The sequence below is a fragment of the Pezoporus occidentalis genome, unplaced genomic scaffold (assembly GCF_034315485.1).
Source record: "Pezoporus occidentalis ecotype Australia unplaced genomic scaffold, CSIRO_AGI_Poc_V1 ctg155, whole genome shotgun sequence".
Taxonomy (NCBI): domain Eukaryota; kingdom Metazoa; phylum Chordata; class Aves; order Psittaciformes; family Psittacidae; genus Pezoporus; species Pezoporus occidentalis.
The window spans coordinates 451,011-461,981 of NW_026913372.1; the positions used below are offsets into that span (position 1 = coordinate 451,011).

The window sequence follows — 10,971 nt, forward strand, 5'->3', positions numbered from 1 at the left end:
TGCCATGAATGTGTAATTACGCTGTCATTGGAGTGGAGAGTGTGTTAGCTAGGGATGGGGCTGCTCCCTCAGCACCCACTTTTAGTAGTGATTGTTTATAAGAGGTTTTAATCCCATCTCCTTCCTCCCAGAATGAGCTGGTGTGGCTGTGCTCTGACTGCATGCCTGAGCAGCAGTTGGAGATGGTCAGGACTTGGAGTGGCTTTCTTTTTTTCCCCAAAACGCATTGCCAGTTGTGCTTCCAAGACCAAATTGACTATCTCTGCCTTCAAGCCTGCTTGCCAGGAAATCAAGTCATATGTGGTTGTGCTGGTGGCCTTTTACTGTGGCATCCGTGTTTGCACCCGGTTACAGCCATGGGGCTTTTTGTCTCTGCTTTTTCTTGCAGCCAAATTAAATGCCTTTGTGCTCTCGAAGTGAAGGAAGACAGGTCACTCGAAACTGTTTCCTCAGCAAGCAGAGCACTGGCATGCTCGCTAGCAGCCCGATGCAAGGAGGTGCTGAGAGCACTTGACACCAGTTTCCGTCATCTTTCCGCCAGCCTGAAGAGGTACTCGGCAAATGTCGTCAGCCACCCAAAGAACAGGCCTGGGAGCTACTTGCACAGCCACCAGCCCTGCTGCCTGTGCAGGAAGAGAGATGTACCTCAGAGAGCTTCTGGGTGATTTCAAGTTGTTCTTCACTGAGGTGGGCTCACAGTGCAGCTGGCCTTGGGAGTGAGCCCTCTCACCTCCCTAATGTGGGACTAGCTTTGACCTGAACAGCATCTTGGCATGGAGGCAAACACGACTTTTCTACAAGGAAGGGGCTGACCTAAGGATACTCCTCCACTTCCCACTAGTGCAGACGTGTTTTAAGGACAATTATTTCTGTGAGCATTTGGAAGTTGGTTGAATTTCGGTGGTAAGCGGCTTATCCCGCTGCTCTAGCCTGGCACGGCTAAATTCGTTTCACACCCGTGTTCCCGGGCAGAATTAAGAGTTCTGGTCTTTTTCTCTCATCTGTGGAGTCATAGGTTAGGCTGTGATCCAGCAAACTGTTGTGTGTGTACTTAGATTCACACCTCGCTTGATCCCCTTGTATAATGTTAAGCACGCACGTGAGTCTGGTGGAGTGGCAGCTCTGCTTTGCTGGCAGTGCTTTTGAAACAAGAGCACTTACACGAATGAAGGGGACAGAGTTGAGTGTTGTATCCCCTCACCCTTACACAAGGGAGCTACTCACATAAATAAAACACAACTACTGCTTTTTGGGGGTGGGGACCAGAAGAACATATACCATGATGGATTATCATCTATCATTGTTCATAAATATAATTAAACAGTTCAATACTGAGCATGATAAAACTGTGGTTTATGCATGGTCCTGCACCAATGAATTGAAATCCCATTAAACCAGGCAGTGTTATGGCTTTGTAAGATATAATCTGATGCTTTAGAGCTTGCCTAAAGCTTGTTAAAACTGAAATCTGCTGCTCCACTTCTTTTCCCACCTAGGCTGCATTGGAGGCTAGCCACCCTGCTTGCAGATCCCTGCGTCCTTAGTGCACAGAGGAGGGAAGTTGCTGTATGCCATCATTTTGCTCAGCAGCAACTCATTGGAGCCCAGGTCAGGAGCACAGTTCATCAACCATGAAGTTGAAAATAACAATTTTCTTAAATCCAGCTTTATTTCCAGATGCAGCAGCCTCTGTGAGGGTCAGCTTTGCTGCTTCCATGGCCTCTAGCTGCTGCTTCTCCTGTGAGGAAATGCTGGAGTGAGCTGTCACCATCCTTCCTTGTGAAGCCTCAGCAGAGATGTCCCTGCAAGTGGCCCCATGCCCGCCCTGCCTGCCTGCCTTCCCTGGGCTGAGAGAAGGGAAACCCCAAAAGCAGTGGTGCGAAACTAACCTGCCTTGCTTTGCTAGGTGGCCTTCCTCTGGGCTGGGGTGGACATCCTTCCTGGAGCCCCAAAATGCAGTGCTGGGGTGGCCAAGGGATCACAGGGTGGCATGGCAGTGATAGGGTAAAAGATGGGGGATGCAGGGTGGGGACATGGCGGGGACAGAGGATAAAGGGTGAGAACAGGAGTTGGAATAGAGAGTAGGGTTTTGGTGGGGATGGAGGGCACGGCAGGGTCAGGAGATGCAAGTTGGGGATTGCAGGATAGGGACATGGCAGGCCCCGGGGGTGTGGGATGGGGACGTAGTAGGGACTGGGAATGCAGAATGTGGGTTACGCGACGGAAATGTGGAAGGGATGGGGGGTGCGCTGTGGGGACGTGGTAGAAACCAGGGATGCAGGATGAGGGATAAAGAAGGGAGATAGGGCAGGGACCGGGATGCAGCCGTGCCTTGCCTTGCCGTGCGATACCGCCGGCTCCCCCGCCCCGGTGCCGGCGCGCAGGTGCGGCGGGCGCGGCGGACGCCCCGCCCCGGCCCTCCCGCCGGTGCCGCCCGGTGCCGCCCCGCGGCCGCACTCGCCGCCGGCGCCTCCCCGTGCGCACCGCACCGCACCGCTCCCGCCGCGCAGCCCGCTGCCCCCGGCGCTGCGGCAGCATGCGGGGCTGCGGCGGGCTCCGCGCCCTGATGGCCTTGCTGGCCCTGCTCCTGCCCGCTGCTGCTGCCGCCGCCGCCGGCCCCGCGGCCGGCCCCGGGCCCGCCGCGGCGGGAGAGAGCCCCGGCAATTTCATGGAGGATGAGCAATGGCTCTCCTCCATCTCCCAGTACGGCGGTAGGATCAAGCACTGGAACCGCTTCCGAGACGTGAGTCCGCGCCGGCAGCGGGGCGGGGGTGGGGGGAACGGGACGCGCCGCCGGGCACCGGGAGCCCTCTCCCCGCCCCGCCGCTGCGGTTGCCGCAGCACGACCCTCCCCCCGGCGCCAGCTCCGTCGCAGGCGGCCGGGGGTGCTCGGCGCTGCCCGCATCCCGCTGCCTCCCGCGGCGGCCGTGGGCGGCTACCGGCCCCGGTACCCGGGGGATGCTCGCGGCTCGGCAGCGCCGATTCCACAGTGCCCGACGCCACGCCACCGTGCCCATCGCCAAACCTGGCGCGGCTAATGCCAAGGCCACCGTGGCCAGGGCTTGACACTAAAGCCAGTCTCGCCAGGGACCTGAGTGTGCTGTCCACTGCACCGCATCAGGGCACAGGCAGGCCCTGCCTACCCTTCGCGGGGGCTGCGCCCTAGCCTCAGCCCCTCGGTAGCAGCGCAGCGGGGGTCAGGCCACCTCTGCTCCGCGCTCCCCGGAGCCCTGCGGGGAGCCGAAGCCGGCTGTGTCCCGGCGGTTGGCGGTGCTGGGGATGGAGGAAGCGAGTCAGGGGCCAGGAGGATGCAGGCGACGGGCACATTCGGTTCTGGATCCCCTAACCCCGAGCTTTCACGCAGCCCCTCGGTGGCATCTATTTCCAGCCCTTAATTTTCTGGGGCACTTGGGATCTTTCCTGGGATTATTTTACACCTTTGCCCCCATATCACACCCAGTTTGTGTCCGGGGGGCGACGTCGTTGCAGTCTCAGCCAAGGGGGGTCGTCCAGGGGGCCTGCGGCAGCCGAGGGAGCGGGGAGGGGGCACACATCCGGCCCCTCCAGTCTTTGTTCAAATTCGTGTCCAGGTTCACCTTGGAGCAAGGATGCGCTGCCGGCAGATGTGCCCCACGCCCCCCCCCCCCCCTCCCATATAAACCAGCTAGGGGGACAAAGCACGGGTGAGGGTGCCTGGGATGGGCTAATGCCTCCCCGGGGACCTCCACCAGCAATGCATCCAGCTGGGCAGCGCAGCACTGGGTACCCGGGACCTCAGCCGCCTGCAAAATGCTCGAGGGGGGAGCACGTGTGGATGTACCCCCATGGCATTGGGCATTTCCGCGGGATCTGGGGCTGAGAGACCCCCATCCCCAGGTGCTAGCAGCACACATGGGGCCTGCCTAGCTGTGCCAGATCCTCTCGGGTCCAGGGGTCTGTGACATTGGCGATGGATAGCGTGGATTAATAAGCAAATCCCGTGGATTTATGTGGGTTTTGGCCAAGCAGTACTGGGGGGGGGGGGGGGGCGCGCGACCCGCGGTGCAGCGGGGAGGAGGCCAGCGGTTGTGTTGAGAGCTGCGCTGCAGGGAGCTGCTGAGCACCGCAGTGTTACTAATCACGGCACGGGAACGCGGCTATCGATTGCAGTGCAAACGCTGCTGCGCTGAAGCTAGAGACATCCCCTCCGGAGCTGCCGCTGATTCAGGCTGCCATCCAAACCCCTGCCTGCCCTCCCCAGGGCTGCAGGGATGCTCCTGCCTTATCACGAAACCCACCACAGAGCATCCTGTGGGGTGAGCAATGCTGCCTGCCAGGAGGGTTTGAGTCCCCCACTGCTCCTCCTGGCTCCTGGGATGCTTTCAGGACCCCGGGGGAGCAGCCCTGCCTCCCCAGGCAGCAGCATCCGTCTAAGCCTGCTCCTGGGCTTGCTATGGAAAAAAACGGGCAGCAGCACAAGGACTGCCACCCCACAGGGATCCTGTGGGGCCTTGCTGGGCCCCAGGAGGCTTCCTCCACCTAATACCTCTTCCGTCCCTGTTCCCTGCATTTCCTGGCTGGCCAAGGGATGGTGGGGAAGGTTTTATCCTCTATAACGGCTCTCCAGGATTACAGGTCTTGAGCCAGAATGGGGGTGGGTGAGTGTGACATCTGGGGGGTGAAAAGACCTTTGGGCACCAGCGAAGGTCAGGGTGGTGAACTGGCACAGGGTGCCCATCACCCTGGGCTGGGGCCAGGAGCAGAGGTTTTAGGCTGTCCCGGGGCTGACTGGGCACTCTTGCTCTCTCTTTCTCTCTCTTTTCCGGTGTCGGCTGGGCCATCTCGCTGCCGTGCTGCCAGGAGGTGGAGGTGAGCGTCCAGGGGCCGCTTTGCCCTGATGCAGCCTGCTTTTGGGGGGGAGGCTGCTCCCCACCCCTGCTTGCTCCCCTCCTGGTGGGGGGGGGGGTGGGGTGTGTGCAATGTAGGAGAAGCCTTGCCGGGCCGGTGGGCCAAGTTGGGTGGTGGCACACCTGGCCCGGTGTCACCTCTCCCGCCACCTGCATTCATCCAGGCTCTGCCCCCTTTGCAGGATGATTACATCAAGAGCTGGGAGGACAACCAGCCTGGGGATGAAGGTACCACTGGGATGGAGCTGGGACAGGTTTGGGATGGGGCACATGGGGCTTGGTGCCAGCCACCATGGCTGGGGGAACACTTTCTGCTCACATCCCCCAGGCTTTTCCCTTCCAGCTGGGAGCATCACTGGGGCTGGTGCATGCCGGGAAGCGGCAGCTGGTGCTGGGGTGCTGCCCAGCTGCAGCCTGAATGGCACTTTGTGCCAGGCTGGCTGGTGGCCACTGCTGCTAGGATCCCCTGAGGGGTCCCCACCTGCACCTGCCCCTCTCTGCCCCCCCCCCCAGCCCTGGACACCACCAAGGACCCCTGCCAGAAGGTGAAATGCAGCCGGCACAAGGTGTGCGTGGCGCAGGGCTACCAGCGTGCCATGTGCATCAGCCGCAAGAAGCTGGAGCACAGGTAGGAGGGCTGTGGGGCTGAGCTGGCTGGGAGAGGTGAAGGTGCGGGCCCAGCACTGACCCCTGCCTTTCACCCCACGCAGGATCAAGCTGCCGAGTACCAAGGGGCATGGGGGCTGCAAGCCCTGCCACGCCGCGCCACTCATTGCTGTCTGCGGCTCCGACGGCCACACCTACAGCTCGGCGGTAAGGATGGCGGCACCTCACCGCAGGGAGGGGGGCACTGCTGTGTCCCCTCCGCCGATGTCCCGCTGCCGCCCCGCAGTGCAAGCTGGAGCAGCAGGCGTGCCTGGCCAGCAAGCAGCTGACGGTGCGGTGCGAGGGGCAGTGCCCCTGCCCAACCCCACACAGCCCTGCCATGGACAGCAAGCAAGGTGAGTGGCATGGGGAGCACCGGGGGGTGTCCCCGAGCCCTGCCTGGCCTGACACCGCCCCCGGGCCATTCCCAGAGCCATGCACAGGGCAGGACCTGGCCGACCTGGGTGACCGCCTGCGTGACTGGTTCCAGCTCCTGCGGGAGAATGCCAAGCAGAATGGCTCCGGCGGCCTCCCGGCCAGCCCGACCACTGGTACGTGTTCCCATTGCAGGGGAGGGGATGTGGGGCACTCTCAATAGGGGGATCCTGGCAGCCATGGGCCGCATCCTGCCCCACAGCGCTGGAGAGGAGCGTAGCAGCCAGCTGCAAGGAGGCAGTGGGGTGGATGTTTGCCCGGCTGGACACGAGCGGGGATCTCTTCCTGGAGGCGGCTGAGCTGGCTGCCATCAACCTGGACAAGTACGAGGTGTGCATCCGCGCCTTCTTCAACTCCTGCGACACCTCCAAGGACGGCCGTGTCTCTGCTCCCGAGTGGTGCTTTTGCTTCTGGAGGGAAAGTGCGTTGTGTCCTGCTGGGGCAGGGGGTGCATGTCTGGGGGTGGTCCTGTGGGGTCAGGAGGAGGCATGCCAAGGGGTCAGGGTAATGCACATTGTGGGGTCATAGGGAATCCATGCTGTGGGGTTAGGGTGGGGGGGATGCTTGCCATGGCAGGAAGTGCACTGGGGGGATACACACCATGGCGGGGGATGCATGCCATGGGATTTAGAGGGATGCACACTGTGTGGTCATGGGAAATGTATGCTATGGAGTTGGGGGGGGGGGGGCAGCACACTGGTGGGGAGGTAGGGGATGTGCATGCTGTAGGGTCAAGAGGAAGTACACCATGGGTCAGGGGGGGATGCAAACCATGGGGGGCTGCATGCTGCAGGTCTCAGCAGGCTGTATGCCATGTGGTTGAGGGGGAATGCATACCATGGGGATGCACGCTGTGGGGTCAGAGGGCTGCCATCATAGGGCTGGGGGATGCCCACCCTGTGGGCTGCACGCCCACCCTAAGAGGGCATATGGGGGTGCTGCAGAGCCGCCCTGTCTGAGGGAGCTGGAGAAGATTCAGATCCAAGAAGCAGCTAAAAAAAAGCCGGGTGAGTGAGGGGTCCCAGGACCTTTGTCCCCTGGCAGGGCCCTGCACAGCCAGGCTGGGGAGAGATGGGGACCTCTGTGGGGGGCCCTGCACTGCATGTGTTTGGGTGGCCGTGGGGTGTCATTGCTTCCCTGCAGGCACCTTCATCCCCAGCTGTGATGAGGACGGGTACTACCAGCGGGCGCAGTGTGAGCCGGGCGGCGGTGAATGCTGGTGTGTGGACCAGCACGGTGTCGAGCTGACGGGAACCCGCAGCCATGGCAGCCCCGACTGCGGTGAGCACACAGAGAGGAATCGGGGGGTGACCCCCCTGCCCGGGAAGGGGGCCACAGCCCCAGGACCCGGCTGTGAATCTCTGCCCCTTGCCCCGGCAGAGGAGGCAGCAGGATTTTCAGGTGACTTCGGAAGCAGCGTGGGCTGGGAGGACGAGGAGGAGAAGGAGCCGGAGGAGGCGGGTGAGGAAGGCGAGGAAGAGGAGGGCGAAGCAGGCGAGGGCGATGATGGTGGCTACATCTGGTAGAGAAGCAGCAGAGCCTGGCAGGCAGCACAGCCGGGTGGCAGCCCCCCAGCTGGGGGTCCCCGTGAACCCCCACCACTGGTGTGGCGTGGGGCAGGGGTACCCCCGCGGCCCTGTGTGGGATGGGGCATTGGGGTGCTCGTCCAGGGAGGGGGCGAGCGGGGCGGGGAGCTGCACTTGTGCGAACCTGAGCTTTTTGTCTTTGGGTAAAGCCGAGCAGGCCTAGTGTGCGGCTGCGTGCCCTGTGACCAGGCCAGCAGCGCTAATAAACGTGGGGAGAAAAGGAACAAAACCAAACACCCCCTCCGTAGATAACCTGTCCCCCCGCCCCGCATCCCCCTTGTGCTGTGCTTGCGTGGCCACCCCGGCCCCCGGCGTTGTGTAGCGGCTGTGAAATAAATACCCCGTGCTGTGTCAAGCGCTCTCCCACCCGCGCCTGCCCTGAAGCCCTCTGTGCTCCTGTAAGGGGAGCCAGGGCTGGTGGTGGGCCCCTGTCCCTCAGGTAGGGTGGGGTGCCCCTGGTCTGGTCCCTGCATTCAGCTGACATAAGGATGGAACTGACCTTTCTCCAAATATACTTACTCCTGACCCCAGCCCTAGCACAGGACCCCAGCCCAGCCCCAAATTAGCCCCATCTTCCCCCTCCACAGGGCCCTGAGCAGTATCAGCACCCAGAACTACTATCTTTTCCTGATCCTGGACCCCAACCTATAGCCCTTCCCAGCCATGACCCCTACTCAGTCTCACTCCTGACCCAGAACCTCCCTTACAAGACCACCCCAATCCAGCCCACATCCATCCAGGACCTGCACTCCCCCACCCCAGCTGCTCAGCACCACAGCACACTAGGGCCTCAACTCGCAGCATTTATGGCTCCAGAGAGAAAATGAAACAACCCCCAAGCTCTCCCCCAGTTTGGGGTCACCAGCAGCTGGCAAAGGTGCTGCCTTTGTCCCCCACCCCAGGACGCCCACCCTCCGCTGGGGTCCAGGCACTCAGTCCTGACAGCATCGGGCAGCACTGTCCCTGTCACAAATCCCCCACAGGGGGGTCACAGCTTGCTGGGAGGCCTCGGCGGCTGCTGCTGGAGCCGCCAGGCCGCCCGCACCCCCTCACCTGCCCTGTTGAGCCCAGTAAAGGCAGCAGGGTCTCCGGTGTGGCGGTAGTGCGCGATGGGGGGCTGCAGGATGGTGATGGGGATACAGAAGTTGAGGTGGGGGTAAGTGGATCCCGCACCAGTGTCTCGGGTATTGCTGGCCACGATCCCTGGTGGGGAGAGGAGTGATGCCTGTGTCACCAGGTCCCGCTCAGGGACACACATGGGCCCCCCTCACCCATGGGAGACTCCAGCTTACCCAAGAGGCGTCCGCTACGGGAGGAGACAAGGGGGCCGCCGCTGGAGCCCCCATGGACAGCGCAGGTGGTCTGCAGCATGACAGGGTGCCCGGCCACCGCCACCACGGCCGACAGGATTCCCGTTGTCACCGAGGGGCCGCATGCCCGCCCCAGCGCCCCGAACCCCACCACGCTCACCTCCTCCCCTGGGATGATAAGGCAGAAGGTGGGTGCAAGGGGGTGATTTCCCTCCCCCTCCGGCACCCCATGTGTCCCCTGGCCGCTTACCTGGGAGAAAGGTGTCTGCTGGGCACGGAGGGATGAAGCTGGGCACGCTCTCCTCCAGCTCCACCACCGCCACGTCGAAGGGGGACGACTCCTCGGTGGTGAATACCACGCGTCCATTGAGGGTGGCGGCAGGCCTAAGGACGGGACGTGAGATGTCACGGCAGGGGCACACAGCGGGGGGGGGGACACAAGGTGGGGACACGCAGTTGCACTCACCGGCCGGGGCCCGGTGCCGGCGTCACTCGGAGCGGGGTACCCGCCTCTACCACGTGCCGGCAGGTGAGGAGCAGCCGCGGCGCCAGCAGCACCCCCGAGCCCCACGCTGCTCCGCACTCCACCAGCGCCACCCAGCCCAGCGGGTCCTGCCCGCCGCCTGCCGGCACCGCGGCCACCCGTCCCGGCACCGGCGGTACCACGACCCCGGCTTCGCCCAGGACGCTGGCGCTGCTGCGCAGGATGGCGGCGACGGAGCAGAGCAGCGTGAGCCCGACCCACTCTGCACCCTTCCAGCAGAAGGAAGCGGCGATGACGGCCACTAAGCGAGACCCGTCCGGGGAGGGCAAGAAGGCCCCGCCGCCCTCAGTGCCGGGCAGGCACCGCGCGTCCGTCAGGATGAGGGCGTTCTCCTCGCCGGCCAGGTTGCTCACCACCCCTCTGCTCAGGGTGTTGAGGAACAGGTCGGGGCAGAGAGCGCCGAACGGGGACCCGCAGGCCAGCAGCCCCTCGCCCTTGCGCAGGCAGCTGGCGCTCGCCCGGGCTGTCCAGCCCTCCCCGGGGGTGTCGAGGCCAGGCACCCGCAGCCAGGCGAACCAGTGCAGGGCCCGCGGGTCGTCTCCCGCCGCCTCCCCGCCGAACCGCCACTGCTCGGCCGGCCCGAAGGCTCGCCCCAGCGCCTGCTGGAAGGCGCCACAGGGCACCAGGGCCAGGAGCCTGGCCTCATGCTGCTGCAGGCCGCCGGCCGGGGCGTCGAGGCCGAGGGCCGGCGAGCTGGTCCCCGCCAGGGGCTGTAGGACGAGGATGTGCGGGCAGGGCCGGAGGGCGGCAGGCAGCAGGGCGCGGGGCTGCGCCCAGGCGGCAGGGCCGTCCCGCAGAAACGGGGCGAAGACGGCGCCTTGGCACAGCACCATCGCGGGGCCGCGGCTCAGGACCACACCGCTGCAGCTCCAGGGGCCGTCGGTCGGGCCGGAAACGCTGACCGCGCAGCAGACCCGCTCCTCCGCCATGGCTGCGGCCGCGGGGCGGGCTGCATGCGGGGCAGCCCGCGGGCAGCGCTGCCGGCGGGGCGGGGAGGGGCGGTGCCAAGCAGCGCAACGCGGAACGAGTCAGACCCGGCCGCGGCGACACCGCCCCCCCGCGGCCCGCAGCTACGGGGAGGGCTGGGCCGGGCCTCGGTACCACCTCCCTGGCAGGGGCCGGTCCCTCTCGGCCCTGGGCCACGCCTCTGCCCGCCCGCCCCCTGACCGGAGCCCGCTTACCCGTCCCTGCGCGACCGGTCGGTCCCTGGCGGCGTGCCGGCGTCCGTCCCTCTGTTCCCCGGCATGTTGCCGGGTCCAGCCCCGCTTGCGTCACGGAAGCTTTCGCTCCCTGCTCTCCCGAGGAGCGGGAAATGTTGTCTCAACGCCCCCACTCGTCCATAGGCACTGGCACTCCTTTCGGGGTGACGAAGCTTCTGAGCTGTGGGCTTGCTCGTCCACAACACGAGGGAGACCAAAACTTCGCCTTCTCTGCCAACAGAGGTACCAGTACCTGCAGAATTCCTTCAAAGAGCTAGAAACTCCGAGAACCCTGGGAGTAAATGGCACTGCAGCCCTCAGTGCGGGGCTATTACACCAAGAAGAAAGCCCCTGCTTGCTCCTGTA

At 63.9% G+C, this 10,971-nt stretch overlaps 3 protein-coding genes across 3 annotated transcripts in view; 2 read left to right on the forward strand and 1 right to left on the reverse strand.

Moving 5' to 3' along the window:
- Positions 1-1,680, forward strand: part of ASCC1 (activating signal cointegrator 1 complex subunit 1) — a 40,093-nt gene extending 38,413 nt beyond the window's left edge. Inside the window, exon 10 of the mRNA XM_062611598.1 lies at positions 1,497-1,680. Within this exon, the coding sequence (XP_062467582.1) occupies positions 1,497-1,544 (48 nt within the window). The 3' untranslated portion in view covers positions 1,545-1,680. The remainder of the gene's footprint in view (positions 1-1,496) is intronic.
- Positions 1,681-2,508: 828 nt separating this feature from the next.
- Positions 2,509-7,907, forward strand: SPOCK2 (SPARC (osteonectin), cwcv and kazal like domains proteoglycan 2). The gene is made up of 10 exons (XM_062611604.1): positions 2,509-2,743; positions 5,069-5,114; positions 5,400-5,514; positions 5,597-5,699; positions 5,779-5,887; positions 5,963-6,082; positions 6,169-6,387; positions 6,911-6,973; positions 7,110-7,247; positions 7,347-7,907. Exons 1-10 carry the CDS (start codon positions 2,537-2,539, stop codon positions 7,490-7,492), a joined length of 1,266 nt encoding a protein of 421 aa, XP_062467588.1. The 5' UTR covers positions 2,509-2,536; the 3' UTR covers positions 7,493-7,907.
- Positions 7,908-8,342: 435 nt separating this feature from the next.
- TYSND1 (trypsin like peroxisomal matrix peptidase 1) lies at positions 8,343-10,477 on the reverse strand. Its single transcript, XM_062611605.1, has 4 exons — positions 9,329-10,477; positions 9,113-9,246; positions 8,845-9,030; positions 8,343-8,755 (listed from the first exon to the last, which is right to left on the reverse strand). The coding sequence occupies exons 1-4, from the start codon at positions 10,333-10,335 to the stop codon at positions 8,541-8,543; spliced, it is 1,542 nt and encodes a 513-aa protein (XP_062467589.1). The 5' UTR covers positions 10,336-10,477; the 3' UTR covers positions 8,343-8,540.
- Positions 10,478-10,971: the final 494 nt, after the last annotated feature.

Excerpts from the sequence above, each read along its gene's own strand:
- SPOCK2 (XM_062611604.1), top strand. The coding sequence starts at position 2,537 with ATGCGGGGCTGCGGCGGGCTCCGCGCCCTGATGGCCTTGCTGGCCCTG. Across the intron at positions 5,700-5,778 it reads GCCACACCTACAGCTCGGCG|TGCAAGCTGGAGCAGCAGGC; the intron begins GTAAGGATGGCG and ends GCCGCCCCGCAG. Across the intron at positions 6,974-7,109 it reads AGCAGCTAAAAAAAAGCCGG|GCACCTTCATCCCCAGCTGT; the intron begins GTGAGTGAGGGG and ends GCTTCCCTGCAG.
- TYSND1 (XM_062611605.1), bottom strand. The coding sequence starts at position 10,335 with ATGGCGGAGGAGCGGGTCTGCTGCGCGGTCAGCGTTTCCGGCCCGACC. Across the intron at positions 9,031-9,112 it reads AGCAGACACCTTTCTCCCAG|GGGAGGAGGTGAGCGTGGTG; the intron begins GTAAGCGGCCAG and ends TTATCATCCCAG. Across the intron at positions 8,756-8,844 it reads CCGTAGCGGACGCCTCTTGG|GGATCGTGGCCAGCAATACC; the intron begins GTAAGCTGGAGT and ends TCTCCCCACCAG.